Source organism: Balaenoptera ricei, chromosome 2 (genome assembly GCF_028023285.1).
Source record: "Balaenoptera ricei isolate mBalRic1 chromosome 2, mBalRic1.hap2, whole genome shotgun sequence".
NCBI lineage: Eukaryota > Metazoa > Chordata > Mammalia > Artiodactyla > Balaenopteridae > Balaenoptera > Balaenoptera ricei.
The window spans coordinates 125,309,123-125,328,259 of record NC_082640.1 but is presented as its reverse complement, the minus strand read 5'-3'; the positions used below and the strand labels follow the sequence as shown (position 1 = coordinate 125,328,259).

The following is a 19,137-nucleotide window of genomic DNA, read 5'->3' as shown; positions in this document are numbered from 1 at the left end:
GCAGATAAATGTAGCCATTGCTAACATAGTTCACTAAAGGTAAGACAGATTTACATAAAAACCAAAGAAAAAAGTTTAGTAAGAAACCCCTACCATATATACCTATTGGTCACTGGGCCAAAAAGGCTAATAAATGTAATGATAATGATTAAACTTTTATCACTGTCTCTTTTAATAACATATCAACATGAGGTCTACTTAGAGTACTACCTACAAATACACAGTCTCTCATGATTCGATGAGAATATTAAGTTACTGAATACATTTTTTTTATTCCCATGGCACATCATACTTGGTAACACTAATAAGGTAGATTTAGATAACACTTAAATCATGATTACGAATGTTTAATTGAATATTTTCCTTTCTGTAGCTGTGAAATGTAAAGCTTAGATTTGCTTCCATCAGGCCTCTTAAACCAAACTTCATCATGGTTAATTGTTGTAATTACAGCACTAAAAAGAAAAAAAATATGAATGAATGAATTACAATATGCCTTCTCCACTCATTTTAGAGCACAAACTATAAAACCAAAATAGCTGGACTATAAGAGGAGATGCAGGTATGTAATTGTCATTTACCGGAATGCTATCAGCAGGGCCTGCTGTCAAAAATATCACATTCAGTAACACTTAATAGATAATCTCCTTTCTTTTCTTAATAGAGTTGGTAAAACTTACTACTAGAACTATTAAAAGCACACTGTCCCTAACTCCATTCCCACCCTACCTCCAAAAGAAGAAAAAGTGGAGCTAACACCACTCCTTATGTAGTATTACACCTCCAACTCATATCAGCCTTGGCGGTAGGAAATCTTTCAAATACCAAACTTAACTCCCAGTGTCAAGCATCTATGGTACTTGTACAGATTTTTTTTAACACTACTAATCTTTATATAGAAATCTTTCTAAAAATATATGTGTTTAATCCTCTTTTATGTTATTTAATCTCCTTTTTAACCACATTTATGCTAAGTAGTAGTAGTTAAATGTCTCAAAAGCAATAAGATAAAGCAAAGAATCCATGGGTATCATGTATAACTAGTAATTAATTAGCTCAATGAGCTTCTATGAGAAAAGTTACTATACACACTGCTCCTGAAATGAGTATTCTATACTAAACACAAACACTTTATTTACTACTGATGCCTAGAAAAAGATAGTTTCTTACTGTAGAAGGTTAATACTCTGAGAATTAAATCCTAAACTACTAAAGGAATTAAAGCCACGATGGGCAATAATATTTTCCAAAGGCCACACCAGATAAAACTTAGAAGGCTCTATAAGTAATTATATAAACTTTATTTAAGCCTAGACAGATTGAGTTTTTTAAAATGCAATTTTCAGTTTTCAAGTTATACTTTAATTCCCACTACTCTAAGTTTTTGTTAATTTTCAATTCCTTTCCCATTCTAATTGAAGCAAATTTTTAATCTAAAATACTGTAATATACCCCAAAAAGTTAAGGATTAATAGAGCCACACTGTGGCAGCATACTGTCAAATTCATAACAGTCTGGTTTAAAGGTCATAATACTAGGATCATAGCAAGTCATCTATTATAAGAATTAATAAATGGGATCTCTTACCTGGCTAAATAATTCCAACATTTCCATTTGTGTTAATGCTTGTGTCCATGAACTTAATATGTAACTCTGGTGTATAAAATTAATACTGGTGTGTAAACATGCTAATCAAATCATATGTCAAGAGAAAAAAAGAATCCATAGGGAATTAATAATGTATTATGAATGCACTATGGAAGCAGCAAATATTTACTGACAACAATGTGGTAAACTCTAATACTGAGTAGCCCTGAAATGATAAAGGCTTTTTACCTTGTAGGACATTCATCTTTTTTGTCAATACATATTGTCTGTCCACGTATATACCATTCACCATCATAATACAATCTTCCCTCTTCAGATCTAGCACTGTGCAGGTGTTTTTCCAGTTTCACAGGTGCTAAAGGGATCAGTTCAAAAACTGTTATATTAATAAGACATTGTCAGAAGAAAAGTGCAGAACATTAAATATTAACACCAACCCATGCATATATGTGAAAAACACTAAAAATATTTCTTAGATAACAAACCTAAATCTAATAAAAACAAGAGAATTTCATTTCTTACATTTTTTTATAATTCACTAAGTTTTTAATTTAGCTATTTAATAAAGCTAAACAATATACAATAAATCAATTAACTAGACAAGTGTAAGAAGGAGAAGCAGATACATTATCAATTACTAGTGCCAACTTTAAGTAAGATTTAAAATCTGAATTGTCATATTTCTACTGAAAATTATATTTTTTCATATTTGCTCCCCTGCAGCTGACACTTCAAAAAAGCAAAGTTTAATATATATTCCAAAAGTTCCCCAGGACTTTGATTCTAAAAAGCAAATGTCCTCAAGTAGAACTTCCATTTTGAAATCCTAGAAATGGTTTGAGATTCACCAGATAAACTCATGCAGAGAAAAAAAATGTTCTTTATAGAAGCACACTGTCAAAAGCATACCATGAAATACACACCTCTGCATCATTCAAATGTCACCACCTCAGAAAGGTCTTCCCCAACCACTCTACCCACTCCTCAGTTAATCTTCATCACAGCTTTATATTTCCTTCATAGCAATTATTACAATTTGTCAGTATCTGTTAGTTATCTATTTACATATACATTATTATTCTGCCTCCCCCCAAGGAAGTTCCAGGAGGTCCATCTGTTGCACCATTGTATTCCCAGAACCTCAAATAGTGCCTCCTATATAGAAGGTGTTCAATAAGTATTCACTCATTCATTCGTTCAACAAATGTTTTCTGAGAACTGCGACTAGAAGAGAGATGTTTCTGACCTTTGTGGAGCTTACGATTCTCTCAGGAGACAGGTAAACATGTAAACAATCAATAAAAAATTACAAATTGTGCTAAGTGCCATGAAGAAAACAAATAGTACACACGCTAAAGATAACATAACAGGGGTCGGGGAGGAGACCCACTCCACAGTGTAGTGAGACTCTTAAAGGAATCCATGACTCAAAAATGTTCAGAATATAGGTAGTTACCCTTCCACTTAATTCCCAACGGAAGCAGTTTAGTACAATATTGCTAACAATTTCCTGACATCATATAAAGTTTAAAAGAATCCTTGGGTTAAATATAAAATAGAAATTGATCTCTTATAGATTATCTGTTGGGATATGACTCTTCGTATTTAAAACTTGTTTTATTTAAAATTCTAGCTTCATTGTTCTTAGGATTAGGAAATCTCATATATAGTGAAAGTAGGCAGAAACAGAGAAAGTTATCCTAGACAATAATGCCCATCACTACTTTGGCAGTGGTTTCAGACTTTCCAAAAAATTGTGAAAGTATAATCTGATGTAAATTTTACTAAGGCATATCAGAATGTGTAAATCTTAGTGGTGTGTAAATTTTCTTGATGAACCGCACTGCCAGCACTCTAATCTCTCACCTAGAAAACACAGGCACAGAAGAAATTTTGCCCACAATTCCAGAGGATTCACAGCCTCCCTGAAGGCCATCCACGGACTCCTAAAACCTCCCCTACAGAACTACTGAACCCATAAAAAACACTAAGTACATACTTTTAAAATTACTGATCCATTATTAGCAATTGAAATGTAGTTGAAACACTAAAAGAAGAAATACATTCCATTCAGAAATCTTGAAACTTTTACATGAGGCAAAGACTCCAGAAGAATTCCTCATAATTCTGGGGATAGTGTTCACTGATGAAATGAAACCAGTGATAGGGGACTGACTTAAAAAGTCTCCATAGCGAAGATTTCTGAACTCAGACTAAATGACTTACGTTCTGTTTTCACTCTGTGTGGACCCAGTGTAGCCATTGCCTTAATTAAAAAAAAAAAAAAAAGAAGAAGAAGAAAGATGTCTGAGTTCATAGGCAAAGTATATTTTAGTTTCTATTTAATATATACAACACAACTGATAAGCTCAATGACAAACACAGTGAAATACGATCTTTAGCTGCTTGAATAAATTGGTAATGTCTAAGACCATAGGAATATATAAAAAGAATAACAATTTCTCCTAGAGGTGTTATCAATATCCGAAATAATCTCAAATTCTCAACTAAGAAGCTTCTGAAAATAGAAAAATTTAATAAGAAAACAAGTCTCCACTTTCAAACAAGCACAGAAAATCCTATAATGCTTGAATGTTTAAAGACAGGATGTAAGACATATAATGAGGGTTCAAATATTCACTTTCGTTTATTCAACAAATATTTATTGAGGGTCTTCCATGAGCCATTATCAGGCTAAGAACTAGGCACAGAATGGTAATTTATTATTATTTTGGGGTAACCTAAATAAACGCTTTTCTGCACTTTTGCATAAATTATTAATTACATTATCACAGGAAAAAACAGTCAAACAGCTGACATGCATCTCTTAAAATACTCTTGCAGGGACTTCCCTGGTGGCTCAGTGGTTAAGAATCCTCCTGCCAATGCAGGGGACACAGGTTTGAGCCCTGGTCCGGGAAGATCCCACATGCCGCGGAGCAACTAAGCCCATGCACCACAACTACTGAGCCCGCATGCCACAACTACTGAAGCCTGTGCGCCTAGAGCCCATGCTCCGGAACAAGAGAAGCCACTGCAGTGAGAAGCCCGCGCACCGCAACAAAGAGTAGCCCCCTGCTCGCTATAACTAGGGAAAGCCCACGCGCAGCAACGAGCACCCAATGCAGCCAAAAATAAATATAAACAAATAAATAAATAAATTATGTTTTTAAAACTCTTGCAATCCACTATTATCTGTATTAGTATTAACTGTCTTAGAGAGACTGTTGCAAAGTAAAGCATATTTACAATAATATTTTGATGTATTAGTGAAAAATCATAGAATCTTAAAAAGTAGACTATAAAAAATATACTTGTATTCCATTGCTCTTTAATCATACCTTCCTTATTGTTGTCCAGTCTTCAAGAATATCAAGATCTTGTAGCATATAAACTATATACGGCCGTTGAAAAGTCAAGGTCAATTTAGCTGTAAGAATTTCACATTTTGAATTATACTTCCAAACTTCTGTTTCTCAGAGAATGGAACAATGACTTCCAGACAAAAACCTTCAGCATGCTGAATTCTGACTTCAAATTATTCTTCAAAAAACTTAGTACCAGGATAAATATGTTCCAGTACTTCAGATGTTATAACCATATTCCCTTAGTCCTATGTTATCACTGATAGCAAGATACACCATCAACCTAATCACTGGTTTGAGGCGGGGGGAAAAAGGCAGGAGCGAGGGGAGGGTACCAAAGGGAATGCCAAGATTGAATGCACATATTAATTTAATTTAAAGACACTCCAGTTTCAGAGACATTAAAAATGTTAAAAAGTACACATGAGAATTAAGCAATCATGCTACATACTAAACAGCTGCTTCATATCAAAGCCCTTGTGATCTACAAAGCCATATTAATTTTCAAAGTTGGGATCGTGACTAAATTTCTACTCCTTCCCCACTCCTCTTAATCTAAACTATACCCTTCTGCCTTCAATCGGTTTTATAAATCATCTTTTGCTTATTACAGGATCATGCAAATAAAGACAATGTATACTAACAAAAGTTACAAAGATATGCACAATGCAAAAATGTACATTAAAACAAAACAAAACAAAAAAACCCAGAAAATTTGAAAAAGGATATCTGAAACCACAACTGGCTTCTTTTTGTCAGGACTGAAAGGGTCCTTCCTCTTTTTTCTTGACTGAAGCTCATCGTTCCACAGCTCTGGCAAGTAAATAAAAATTAAGTATTAGCTGATTTCTGGAGATCAAAGGAGGAAAAAAAGACTATATAATTTCATAGTCGCAAAATTTCATTGGTGTCTGTGTTTATATACTGTATATGTGTGTACACTCTACATATATATATGACTATATATAATTTCATGAGCAGTTATATATTTTGAATTTTCCTCTGCTTTTATTAGAGCAAAATTCAACTTGGCACTTAGTGACTAATAACTGATAAACATATGTCAGGCACTTTGTTAAATATACATCGCATGAATGGTCTCGACTAATCCTCAAAGCTACCTCTGAGGCAGATAGTCTCATTACTTCAATTATAGGAGGAGACTGATTTAGAAAAGCTAAAGTAACTGTCACCCATGGTCACCCAACTACAAGTAATGCAGCAGTGGCATTAGAGCTCAGCTCGTCCTCTCTGCCTACTCCATACCAGAGAAATAGAATTTGTAACAAGTAAAATAATACATATGCGAGAACAATAGGATAACCCAGTAAATCTTCCATCCAGTGTAGAAATCCTTTCCACAGTACCTCTGAAAAAGCCATTTCACTTTGGACTGATCTAATTAGTAGTAAGTATTTCCTTTTTCTGAGACAAAAATCTGCCTCCCTGGAAAGTCCATCCATTTGTCCTAGTTTGTGTGGGACCAAAGAGAAAAGGGTTTTATTCCTTCTTCCACATGACAATCTTTCAAGGCTTAGAGGAAAGAACATGTACTATAGCTGTCTTCCAATACTATGCTTATGTTATAATAATATTCTTACTACTCTTGTAGTATACTATCTTATGCCTATAGTTCCTGTCTCACTTCTATTTTGTTCCCTTTCATGTGCTCCATTTTCTACGTCTTTCTGAAGTGTGAGTCCAAATCAAAGCAACGATCACAATCATATCAAATTCTTTAGCAGTCTTGCCCCTTCCCCTCTCATTAGGACACTTCATTTACATAACATATGTATAGGAGACTACATACGGCAAGACACCTCAGTAAACCAAAGGTTTAGTGTCACTTAAACATGACAGTCACAGCATTCCCCTCACCTGAGGTAATATCAATGCTGTGCCTGTCCTCTTCAAGCCTTCTTATCTTCTCCTCTAGTTCACTCTGCACTGTATCATATAACAAAAGCTTTTCACTCTGAAAAAAAAAAAGCAGATCACACATAAGTAGAAAGAACAAATCGGTCTATCTTAACTAAGAGTACCAAATAACTCACTCTTAAAGTATTTTAACATAGGGCGCTTTTGTTTAATTTCAACTTAAAAATTTTAATGATAAAATGTCAAATATATGAATAAACTAACACTAGAAAATATAGAATCTAAATATAGGGAGAACTATATACAATTAAATTGTTTAAGAACATCTAAATTTATATGTGATAAATAAAGAGGCAAATATTTACTTTATAAAAAAACTCATAGTAAGCTCCCATGGTCCCTTTTAAATATAAGCAGGTCTCACCTGTACCACAATGGAGACCTTGTCCTATAAAGTATATCATTATAAAATGGATCACTTTTTGTCATCAGAACAATTCCTCGTTAATATCGCAGAATCATATTAAAATAGACTAATATATCACCAGGAGAAAAATTCAAATCTAAATTTTATAATTATTTTAAACAATTCAATTATAGTCAAAATCCTAAAATTACAGATTAATTATATCCAAATCTTTCAACAAAACTATAGAAAGATTGAGTCACTTGCTAAGAGACAAGACTGTTCACTAGTAAATCAGACTAGAATCCAGGTCTACTAGTTCTAGCCCACTGTATCCCTTATTTTAAAAGCCATAGAATGCACATCAGTATAATATATAGATTTATTATATAAAAAGCTATGACAGATTCCCACCCACCCACCACACGCTTATCTCTAGTAAGGATATTAGCTTATTGGGCCAGATATAGCTAGATATGACTGTCTCGTAGAGGTCACTGGAATGCAGTTAGTTATGATTTCTTGTGGATGGCATAAGCCATGCCCATTTTCAGCATTCCCAGTGTCAGTTATGAAGTCCTCTCTTTGGGGTTTGAAATTTAGAGTCTACACATGCTTGAAGGTTCTCCTGAGTGGTAGAGAAAAGATGGCTTTTGTCAAGTTGAAGCAATCCAGGAGCTACAGAGAAAGCAAAGCTGAAGAAGACTAAAACTAGATCTCATATGAAAAATTACCTCATTACATGCTACTCTCTATGTTTACTTCCTTTTACTTACCCCTCTGCCTTTGGTAAAGTCTTACAGATATTCTAGCCTTATCTACATTGTATTACAAGAATTGGGAAATGTTATGTAGCAGAGAAAAAGGGAGAGCAGGCTGTGGCCACAGTCAAGATCGTGTGACAGCTATAAATAGAGCCGGATTCTCCAACCAAAGATGACTCTGAATGCTAAGCAGGAGTGATAAAGCTTTTGTTTTTAAGAATATTTCAATTTTAAAAAAACTTTTAAGTAAAAATAAAAATTAACATTAAAAAAAAGAATATGGAAGTTTAACTGCTACATTCTCTTTGCTTTCCATTGATAAATTTGCCCTAGGCCAAGCAGAAATTCTAAAATAAATCTACCAATCATTCTTTACAATTTAAAAAAAAGCCACAATGGGACTAAAATGTTTGAAGCTTTTAAGGCATCTCTAAAAATATAATAGGTATATTTTAAAGTATACAAATAGAAGTGCCTTGAATCTTTCCTCACTGTTATTTCTTTGATCTTCTCTCCCTTATCCCCAACCCCTCAACAACTTTCCCTGAGAAGGAAAGTCATAATGAAGCAGCTAAAAGACACCTAGAAAAGAAAGAGGCATCCAAACTCCCTTGCTTTGGTGCCTGTAGAGGCTTCTATAGTCAATAGATAACTTAGCTTTTTTAAAGTATTACTAATTATAATTACATGTTTGGCTTCAAAATCCCAAAACCCTCCAATCTCCACACCTATACTTAGTGAACCTGCTCACTGAGCCCTTTCACAGGCTGACACCTATGCTCCTTCTCATCAGGGCAATGCCAGGGAGCCCCAGGAAAGTGGCTCCAAGGTTCCGTGTTTGTACTCATCTCCCCCCTAGCCTGGGTTCAGAACCAACTCCCTTTTGGTAGTTCCCTGATTTAGGCATCTCACAGTTCCCAACCTGGAACGGAGTCCTCAGAGATTTTCAAAGACTAGCATTACCAGAGAGCAAACCATATTAAAAAGCTACAATCATTTTTTTTTAAAGTGGGATGCACTGGAATAAAATGATAAGCAGAACAGAATTTAAAAGCCAAGAAATAGACCCATTGGTTATGGGAAATTTTATGAAAAAGGTGACTTTTCAAATCATTTGGAAACCTGATGACAATAAATGACAACAGAAAAATAAGTTTAACTATATAGAGAAAAACTCAGGTTCTTTGCCTCATGTTATACAAAAAAATTAATGGACTAAAGAGTTAAATTTACGAAATGAAATCCAAAAGAACTAAAGGAAAGGGACTTCCCTGGTGGTCCAAGGGTAAAGAATCCGTCTTCTAATGCAGGGGACGCGGGTTCAAGCCCTGGTCGGGGAACTGAGATCCCACATGCCACGGGGCAACTAAGCCCACGGGCCACAACGACTTAGCTCCCATGCCTCGATGAGAGAGCCCGCCTGCCGCAAACTACAGAGCCCACGCACTCTGGAACCCACGCACCACAACTATAGAGAAAAGACCCACCCGCCACAACAAGAGAGAAGCCCGTACGCTGCAACGAAGAGCCCGCGCAGCACAACAAAAGATTCCACGTGCCTCAATGAAGATCCCGTGTGCCGCAACTAAGGCCTGATGCAGCCAAAAAATAAACAAAGAAAGAAAGAAAAAAAATCAACTTCAAAAGAACTAAAGGAAAGATGGTGACTCTTTATTTGATGTTGGGGTGAAGGAAGTCTTTCAAAGCACAAAAATTAGGACAAGTTATTTTTTTTTAAACTATGCACACAGAAATTAAAAACACATTAAAAAGCAAACAAAAGTAAGAGGAAGGCAATAAAAAAATATTTACAACATGACAAAGGCCTAATAACCATAAGATGGAATTAAACAAGCATGGATAAATCAGTAAGAAAAAATCTAAATACTATCCATACTCACTGCCAAAATCGGCCAAAAAGAGAGACAGAAAAACACAACTGCAAATTAAAATGTGCATGATGTGATATTATTTTTCACTTGGCAAAGTTGTTTCATTCTTTTCAAGTATAATAAACAATGCCAACTGATACTGAGAATATAAACCAACTCAACAATTTGGAAAGTAATTTAGAAACAAGTATTGAGGACTTTACTGATTGTATCCTTTGATCTAGTAATTACACTGAGGATTCCATCCTAAGGAAATAACCACCTCGACCAATGCTGTATGGAAAAGGATGCTCACAACAGCAATACTTGTAATGCCTAAAACTAGGAACAAAGTAAAATCCAATAATAGAGTATTGGCTACATAAATTATTGTACATCCATACTACTACCCTGCAGACACCAAAAATTCAGAATTCAAAAAGTAGGGAGAAACTGCTAGAGTAAGATTACAAATGAACCCAGATCATAAACTCTCTCTTCCCTAAGACATAATGAAATAAACAAAAATACGTACAAAATAAATCAACAAACCACACTTGTAGTTATCAAACAAAGGAAGGGGCACAATGTCATGCCATAATCTCTGAACGTGGTGACTAAACTGAGACAGAACCCCAGGACCTGCATTATGTACACTACACACATGCGTGCACTTCATAAAGAAAGAATATGAGAGAAGGGGGAATATTCTGAAAAGTCTGAGTTATACTTCCAAATCTAGAAAGAAATGAAGGAGGGTCTGGATGGGGGAAAATACATGAAAAGCCCTAGAGAGAGAAAGCCCTCTTCATGGTAGGCTCACCAGTGAGAAGAAAACTTCCACAGCTCAGCAGCTGACAAACTCTGCACACAGGCAGATTGTATTGACTCACTCTTAAATATGAATGATGGCCAAAGGTGACGAGTTATTTGTGAAAAGCATCAAAATGAAAGACATAGAGACAAACAAACAATAAAGAAGTATAAAGAAACAGACATAAGTCAAGACACAGAAAAAAATTTCAAAGCAACTACATTTAATACCCATAGAGGAAAGCGATTACACCCATAAGGAAAGAACAGGACTTAGAAAAAATATTTAAAAATGAGTAATCAGAGGGCATAAGTGCTCTTGGAAATTAAATACATAATAGAAATAAAATATTTAGTAAAAGGAGTGGATGAGAAAGTTGAATACACTCTTAAAAAGAATAAAATAAGAATGAAGGCAGGGAGGGGTAGGGACTTCCCTGGTGGCGCAGTGGTTGAGAGTCTGCCTGCCAATGCAGGGGACACAGGTTCAAGCCCTGGTCTGGGAAGATCCCACATGCCGTGGAGCAACTAAGCCCATGTGCCACAACTACTGAGCTCACGTGCCACAACTACTGAAGCCTGCGCACCTAGAGCCCGTGCTCCGCAACAAGATAAGCCACCGCAGTGAGCAGCTCGTGCACTGCAACGAAGAGTAGCCCCCACTCGCCTCAACTAGAGAAAGCCCACACACAGCAATGAAGATCCAATGCAGCCAAAAATAAATAAATTAAAAAAAAAAAATGAAGGGAGGGAGGGGTGGAGGGAGGGAGGTACAATAAAAATATATAAGATCTATATAATATGTAATAATTATATGAAATAAGAGAAAATTCAAAGATCAATCTTGGAGGTCCTGCAGCCAACCAATAAGAGTTTCAAAAAGAGAAAACAGAAAATAATGGAGAAGAACAATATAAGAAACTTCCCAGAACTAAAGATATGAGTTTCCTGATTTAAAGGTTCCTTTGAGTATCCATAACAAATGAAAAGAGACACACACCAAGGCACATCATCTTGCTGTTCCACAGCATCAAGGATAAAGAAAAATAGATATTCAGGAAGAAAACAGGTCATGAACAAAGGATCAGGAATCAAAATGATAAGAGGCTTCTCATAAGCAATACTGGAAGCTAGAAGACAATGGAAAAATGCCTTCAAAATTCTGAGGAAACATGATTACTTACCATCTAGAATTCCACACTCTGAATTGTGAGTTAAGATGTTTTTGGACATGAAAGATGTAGGGGTTTTAAAACATGTCCAATAAATGTTTGACATGCCTCCCTTCAAAAGGTAGAGTCTAATTCCTCTCCCTTTGAATGTGGGTAGGACTTAGTGACTCATCTCTAATGAACAGAATGTGGCAGAAATCTAAGTTATTAAAAATCCTGTCACTTCTGTCTTGCTCTTGCGACCCATTCACTCTGGGAGAAGCCAGTCACCAGGTCATGGGGGCCCTCAGTCAGCCTGTGGAGAGGCCCATGGGACTAAGGCTTCCAACCAACAACCAGCAACAGCTTGCCAGCCTTGGAAGTCAGTCACTTGGGAAGCAGATCCTACAGCCCCCCCTCAAGCCTTCAGACAACTGCTTCCCTGGCCGACCTCTTCACTGCAACTTCATGTGATTCCCTGAGCCTGAACCACCCAGCTAAGTTGCTCCCCAACTCCTGACAATAGAGACTGCGAAATAATAAATGTTGATTATTGTTTTAAGCGACTAAATTTTGGAGTAATTTATTACAAAGCAATAGATAACCAATACAAGAGGTCTCAAACAACTAACTTCTGTACACTTTTTCCCAAGAAGCTACTCTATGAAACTGAAAAAAGAAAACAAGATCTAGCAGGAAAGATGTAAAGGGAATTTCCAGGGTGATGGTAAAGAGATACCCCTGTAGACAGAGATGCAGCTGGCCTAGAAAGCATCTGAAGGATGTAGCAGGAAGGAACAGGTGAACAAGGTGTCCAGGGGTGGAGAAGTTGCTCCCAGGAGGCAGGACTCCAGAAGGAAATGGGTCTCATGGATTACCTGATGCATTTGATCACATGGAAAATGGCACTGGGGGTTTTCATAAATCTGCTGGAGTCTCTGGGAAGAAATGGTAAATAAGAGAAAACTAACAAACAATAAATGAAGCAATTAATCCCAAGGTTAAAAAAAGTGTAAGTTTAAAGTGTACAGCAATACAAAAAGGGAAGTTTAACCAAAGTGTAACTCCTGGATCAGTAAACAATATTTATAGTTACAGTAAAACAAAAATTGTGACACAACAATATTAGAAGAATGAGATGAGGGGAACTATTATGGAATCCTCAGCTTCCATAATAGGAAACCAAAAGGTAATATCTGAAACTGATATTATTTAGAAATATGAGGGTAAACTCCAGAAGCAGTAGATAAAAGATTTTTGATAGACAATTGCTGCTGGGATGTAAAATACGGAGATGGCAGAGGGACTGCTGTTTTTCATTACAAGCCTGTGCCTTCAGAAATATGTACACACATTACCCAGTAAAAACTGATTTTTAAAAGGTATTTAGGGAGGGGGAATTGGATGAAGACAATCAAAAGGTACAAACTTCCAGTTATAAGATAAACAAGTACTAGGGATGTGATGTACAACATGATTAATATAATAAACACTGCTGTATGTTATATATGAAAGCTGTTAAGAGAGCAAATCCTAAGAGTTCTCATCTCGAGGAAAAATATTTTTTTCTCTTTCTTTAATTTTGTATCTATATGAGATGATGAATGTCCATTAAACTTATTATGATGATCATTTCACGATGTATGTAAATTAAATCATTATGCTGTACACTTTAAACTTACACAGTGCTATATGTCAATTATATCTCAATAAAACTAGAAGAAAAATTTTTAATTTTTCAAAATAAAAAATAAAACACAAAATGACCCCCCCCCAAAAAAACCAAAGTATTTAGAGCCATAAGGAAATGCTCATGAAATGCTGCTTATAAAAAAGTTATGATACAAAATAGTATACATAGAGTCATATTAGCTATGTGAAAAACAATTATACAAACACACATACTTATTAACAGTAATTACCTCTGCTTGGTAGATTATGGTTGCTTTTATTTTCTTCTTTAGACTTATTTCTCAAGTTTTCTCAATAGACAGTTATTAATGTTATAATCAGAAACAAAAAATAATTAAATGAATAGACAACCAAAAAATCAGAGCTCTGAAGAGCTCTCACCAATCTTCTCAAGAACTGGAATCCTAACCCTGAACCCTAAGGGCCTGGCTGAGACCTTGCTACCACCTGCTGTCACATCTGAAAACTCATTTGCAGCTCTGTGGGGAGGCTTAAATGAGATAACCTAAATAAAGCATCTCCATCCATCTTAGTGCCTGGCACATCGTAGTATTCTATAAATACAATTTTCTCCCTTAATTTGACACAAACCATCTGCTGCCTGATTGTCTCTGTGGTTTTGGGCACACTCTCTATGTGCATACCTGTGTGAACCTGTCTAGTCTCTGGTCCCCGCCCCTCTTTTCTATCTGCTGCTAATCAAACTTTTATTCTGACAACTGTCAGTGTGTCTTCCTTCTTCCTGCTTCCCTTGCCTCTCAGGTTATTTCTATATGAGTCAAATGTAGAACTAAGGAACAAGCAGATACAAAGCCCTGAACAACAAGTTCAGATTTAATGGTAAACTGCATGAATGACTGAATGACTAGAAAGATCAAAGGATTTCAATCCTGTTCTGCTGCTTATTAATTGTGTGACCCTCAAGCAAACTATTTAACCTCTCTGAGCCTTAGTTAACCCATTCATAAAACTCAAGATAATTCCTATGCTATAAAGTTGTTATAAGTATTAAAATGAGAGAATGAATGTAAAACACATAACACTCTAAAAGTAAGTTCCCATTCACCCTTTATTTCCTATCTAAAATGCCCTTGAACTACTCGTGAGTATTTTCAGATTAATTATATAATTAAACAGAGTAATTATAATATTAATTATATATTAAACATACAAAACAGCAAGCCATAACTAAACCACAAGAAATTTAGGTAAATATTTAGCATCTCTATGGAGGAGGGAGGACTTTCAAAGCTGAAAAATGATGGAAGAGAAAGAATATCAATATAATTGTCTAAGTAACAAACATTACTTGAAGATATCTTATTGACTTTTATTTATGGCAATATAGTAGACTAGATATCCACAAAAAACATAACAAAATAAAACTCCCACCACACCTAGACAGACATTCTAGATAAAATACCAAAAAACTCTTTTTTAAAGGTATAGCTAATCCCTTAAGAAAATAAGAGACTATCCCCAAGGACCAAATATAAACAAGGAGCTAGAAACCAGCATGCTAACCTGATATTAAAGCTGGGGTTTCCCAAAATATAGCAGAGGGAGGAACACTCCCAAACTCATTCTACGAGGCCACAATCACCCTGATACCAAAACCAGACAAAAACATCACAAAGAAAGAAAACTACAGGCCAATATCACTGATGAATATAGATGCAAAAATCCTCAACAAAATACTAGCAAACAGAATCCAACAGCACATTAAAAGGATCATACACCATGATCAAGTGGGGTTTATCCCAGGAATGCAAGGATTCTTCAAGATACGCAAATCAATCAATGTGATACACCATATTAACAAATTGAAGGAGAAAAACCATATGACCATCTTAACAGATGCAGAGAAAGCTTTCAACAAAATTCAACACCCATTTATGATAAAAACCCTCAGAAAGTAGGCATAGAGGGAACTTTCCGCAACATAATAAAGGCCATATATGACAAACCCACAGCCAACATCGTCCTCAATGGTGAAAAACTGAAACCATTTCCACTAAGATCAGGAACAAGACAAGGCTGCCCACTCTCATCACTATTATTCAACATAGCTTTGGAAGTTTTAGTCACAGTAATCAGAGAAGAAAAAGAAATAAAAGGAATCCAAATCAGAAAAGAAGTAAAGCTGTCACTGTTTGCAGATGACATGATACTATACATACAGAATCCTAAAGATGCTACCAGAAAACTACTAGAGCTAATCAATGAATTTGGTAAAGTAGCAGGATACAAAATTAATGCACAGAAATCTCTTCCATCCCTATACACTAATGATGAAAAATCTGAAAGTGAAATTAAGAAAACACTCCCATTTACCATTGCAACAAAAAGAATAAAATATCTAGGAATAAACCTACCTAAGGAGACAAAATACCTGTATGCAGAAAATTATAAGACACTGATGAAAGAAATTAAAGATGATACAAATAGATGGAGAGATATACCATGTTCTTGGATTAGATGAATCAACATCGTGAAAATGTCTCCACTACCCAAAGCAATCTACAGATTCAATGCAATCCCTATCAAACTAACACCGGAATTTTTCACAGAACTAGAACAAAAAAATTCACAATTTCTATGGAAACACAAAAGACCCCGAATAGCCAAAGCAATCTTGAGAACGAAAAACGGAGCTGGAGGAATCAGGCTCCCTGACTTCAGACTATACTACAAAGCTACAGTAATCAAGAATATGGTACTACCACAAAAACAGAAATATAGAACAATGGAACAGGATAGAAAGCCCAGAGATAAACCATGCACATATGGTCACCTTATCTTTGATAAAGGAGGCAAGAATATGCAATGGAGAAAAGACAGCCTCTTCAATAAGTGGTGCTGGGAAAACTGGACAGGTACATGTAAAAGTATGAAATTAGAACACTCCCTAACACCATACACAAAAATAAACTCAAAATGGATTAAAGACCTAAATGTAAGGCTAGACACTATCAAAGTCTTAGAGGAAAACATAGGCAGAACACTCTATGACATAAATCACAGCAAGATCCTTTCTGACCCACGTCATAGAGAAATGGAAATAAAAACAAAAATAAACAAATGGGACCTAATGAAACTTAAAAGCTTTTGCACAGCAAAGGAAACCATAAACAAGATGAAAAGACAACCCTCAGAATGGGAGAAAATATTTGCAAATGAAGCAACTGACAAAGGATTAATCTCCAAAATTTACAAGCAGCTCATGCAGCTCAATATCAAAAAAACAAACAACCCAATCTAAAAATGGGCAGAAGACCTAAATACACATTTCTCCAAAGAAGATATACAGATTGCCAACAAACACATGAAAGAATGCTTAACATCATTAATCATTAGAGAAATGCAAATCAAAACTACAATGAGATATCATCTCACACTAGTCAGAATGGCCATCATCAAAAAATCTACAAACAATAAATTCTGGAGAGGGTGTGGAGAAAAGGGAACCCTCTTGCACTGTTGGTGGGAATGTAAATTGATACAGTCACTATGGAGAACAGTATGGAGGTTCCTTAAAAAACTAAAAATAGAACTGCCATATGACCCAGCAATCCCACTACTGGGCATATACCCTGAGAAAACCATAATTCAAAAAGAGTCATATACCAAAATGTTCATTGCAGCTCTATTTACAATAGCCAGGACATGGAAGCAACCTAAGTGTCCATCAACAGATGAATGGATAAAGAAGATGTGGCACATATATACAATGGAATATTACTCAGGCATAAAAAAAAAAAAGAAATTGAGTTATTTGTAGTGAGGTGGATGGACCTAGAGTCTGTCATACAGAGTGAAGTAAGTCAGAAAGAGAAAAACAAATACCGTATGCTAACACATATATATGGAATCTAAGAAAAAAAAAAAGGTCATGAAGAACCTAGGGAACCTAGGGGTAAGATGGGAATAAAGACACAGACCTACTAGAGAATGGACTTGAGGATATGGAGAGGGGGAAGGGTAAGCTGTGAAAAAGTGAGAGAGTGGCATGGACATATATACACTACCAAACGTAAAATAGATAGCTAGCGGAAAGCAGCCGCATAGCACAGGGAGATTAGCTCGGTGCTTTGTGACCACCTAGAGGGGTGGGATAGGGAGGGTGGGAGGGAGGTAGACGCAAGAGGGAAGAGATATGGGGACATATGTATATGTATAACTGATTCACTTTGTTATAAAGCAGAAACTAACACACCATTGTAAAGCAATTATACTCCAATAAAGATGATAAAAAATAAAAAAATAAAGCTGGGGTTTCCTTGAGTGTATTTGCTGGTTATTGAACAGAGAGGCATGACTTTTAGTGGCTATTTGGTTAAAAGAGAAAGATCTTGGGGGGAACTGGGATCCCTGCATGGTCCTGAAGGGTTACTATCTTTAGTGAAAAGGGCGACTGAAGAAATTCACCTGAGGGAAATCTGTCTCAGCCTAGGCAATAAGTGGGGAAAAAAGTTTTCCCTGAAAATATGTCATCTTGGGCCTGATTTCTACATCTTTGGGATTCAAATATAGACCCTGCATCTTCCAGAAAATCCAAAGCCAAAAGGCAGTCATGTGCTGCTGGCATACCAGGATGCCTGGCTGAAACAACTCAGCAGAAATAAAAGCAAATACTATTTGAAGAGCTACAGCCTCTGTCCAGGGCTCACAGAATTACTACCAATAAAACCTCCAGAATCATGAAATAAGGAAATAAGGTGTGAGGTTTGGCAGAAATAAAAAAACAGAATTAGGCTCTGAAGAATGTCAGATAATGACTTATTGAATAAAAATATGAATTAATTATTGCAATATGAAAAACCGAATAAGGCCTTACAGATGACTAATCACAGTTCCAGAAGACAGAAGGAAAGAAAATGGAAGACAGACAATACCAGAAAAGTTAACAGCTGAGAAATTTCCAGAATTAACAGAGAACAAATTCTGAGATTCGGAAAGCACAACAAATCCAAGTCAGGAGAGAAAAATAATCTCTATGGAGACACACAGTAGAGAAATTGAAGAACAGCAAAGAGAAGAGCTTTTGCAGCCAGTGAAGGGAAGGAAAAAAGTTATCTACAAATGACTGTAGCCTTCTAGCACAGACTATGGAAAGTAAGATCCTAAAAACGTTAACAGGAAATATCTGTCATCCTGGAATGTTATAACCCCCTAAACTGTCCTTCCACAATTTTTACAAATAAAACTATTTTTGAACAAATAAAAACTGAGCTTACCACTAACAGACTCTCAGTGAAGGAATGCCTAGGATGTTCTTCAAGAAGCAGAAAACAGATCTGCAAGGAAGGGTTGCAACTCGAAAACAGTGAACAAGAAACTAGTAAAATGTGGATAAACCTAAAAAGAACTAAATTTACGAGATCAAAATAACGTCTCATCTAAAGTATGAAAAACAAGAAGGAACTAAAATAGTAAACAACTATACCTTATAATTTGAGAGGGAGTAACTGGAGTTAGAGTTCTAAGGTCCTTTATAGGAGTTCTAAGGAGGAGGACAGAGTTATTAATATTTAGATTCTACTAATGTAGGTATGCATGCTAAAAATTTAAGGTAATCATTAAAATATA

General features: G+C 35.8%; 1 protein-coding gene across 1 annotated transcript in view; it reads right to left on the bottom strand.

Annotated features, from left to right (window-relative positions):
- Positions 1-320: 320 nt before the first annotated feature.
- BRMS1L (BRMS1 like transcriptional repressor) overlaps positions 321-19,137 on the bottom strand; it is a 37,606-nt gene continuing 18,789 nt past the window's right edge. The window contains exons 5-10 of the mRNA XM_059914113.1: positions 6,852-6,948; positions 5,703-5,786; positions 4,950-5,014; positions 3,835-3,874; positions 1,837-1,963; positions 321-455 (exon numbers count right to left, since the gene is read on the bottom strand). Of these exons, the coding sequence (XP_059770096.1) occupies positions 338-455; positions 1,837-1,963; positions 3,835-3,874; positions 4,950-5,014; positions 5,703-5,786; positions 6,852-6,948 (531 nt within the window). The 3' untranslated portion in view covers positions 321-337. The remainder of the gene's footprint in view (positions 456-1,836; positions 1,964-3,834; positions 3,875-4,949; positions 5,015-5,702; positions 5,787-6,851; positions 6,949-19,137) is intronic.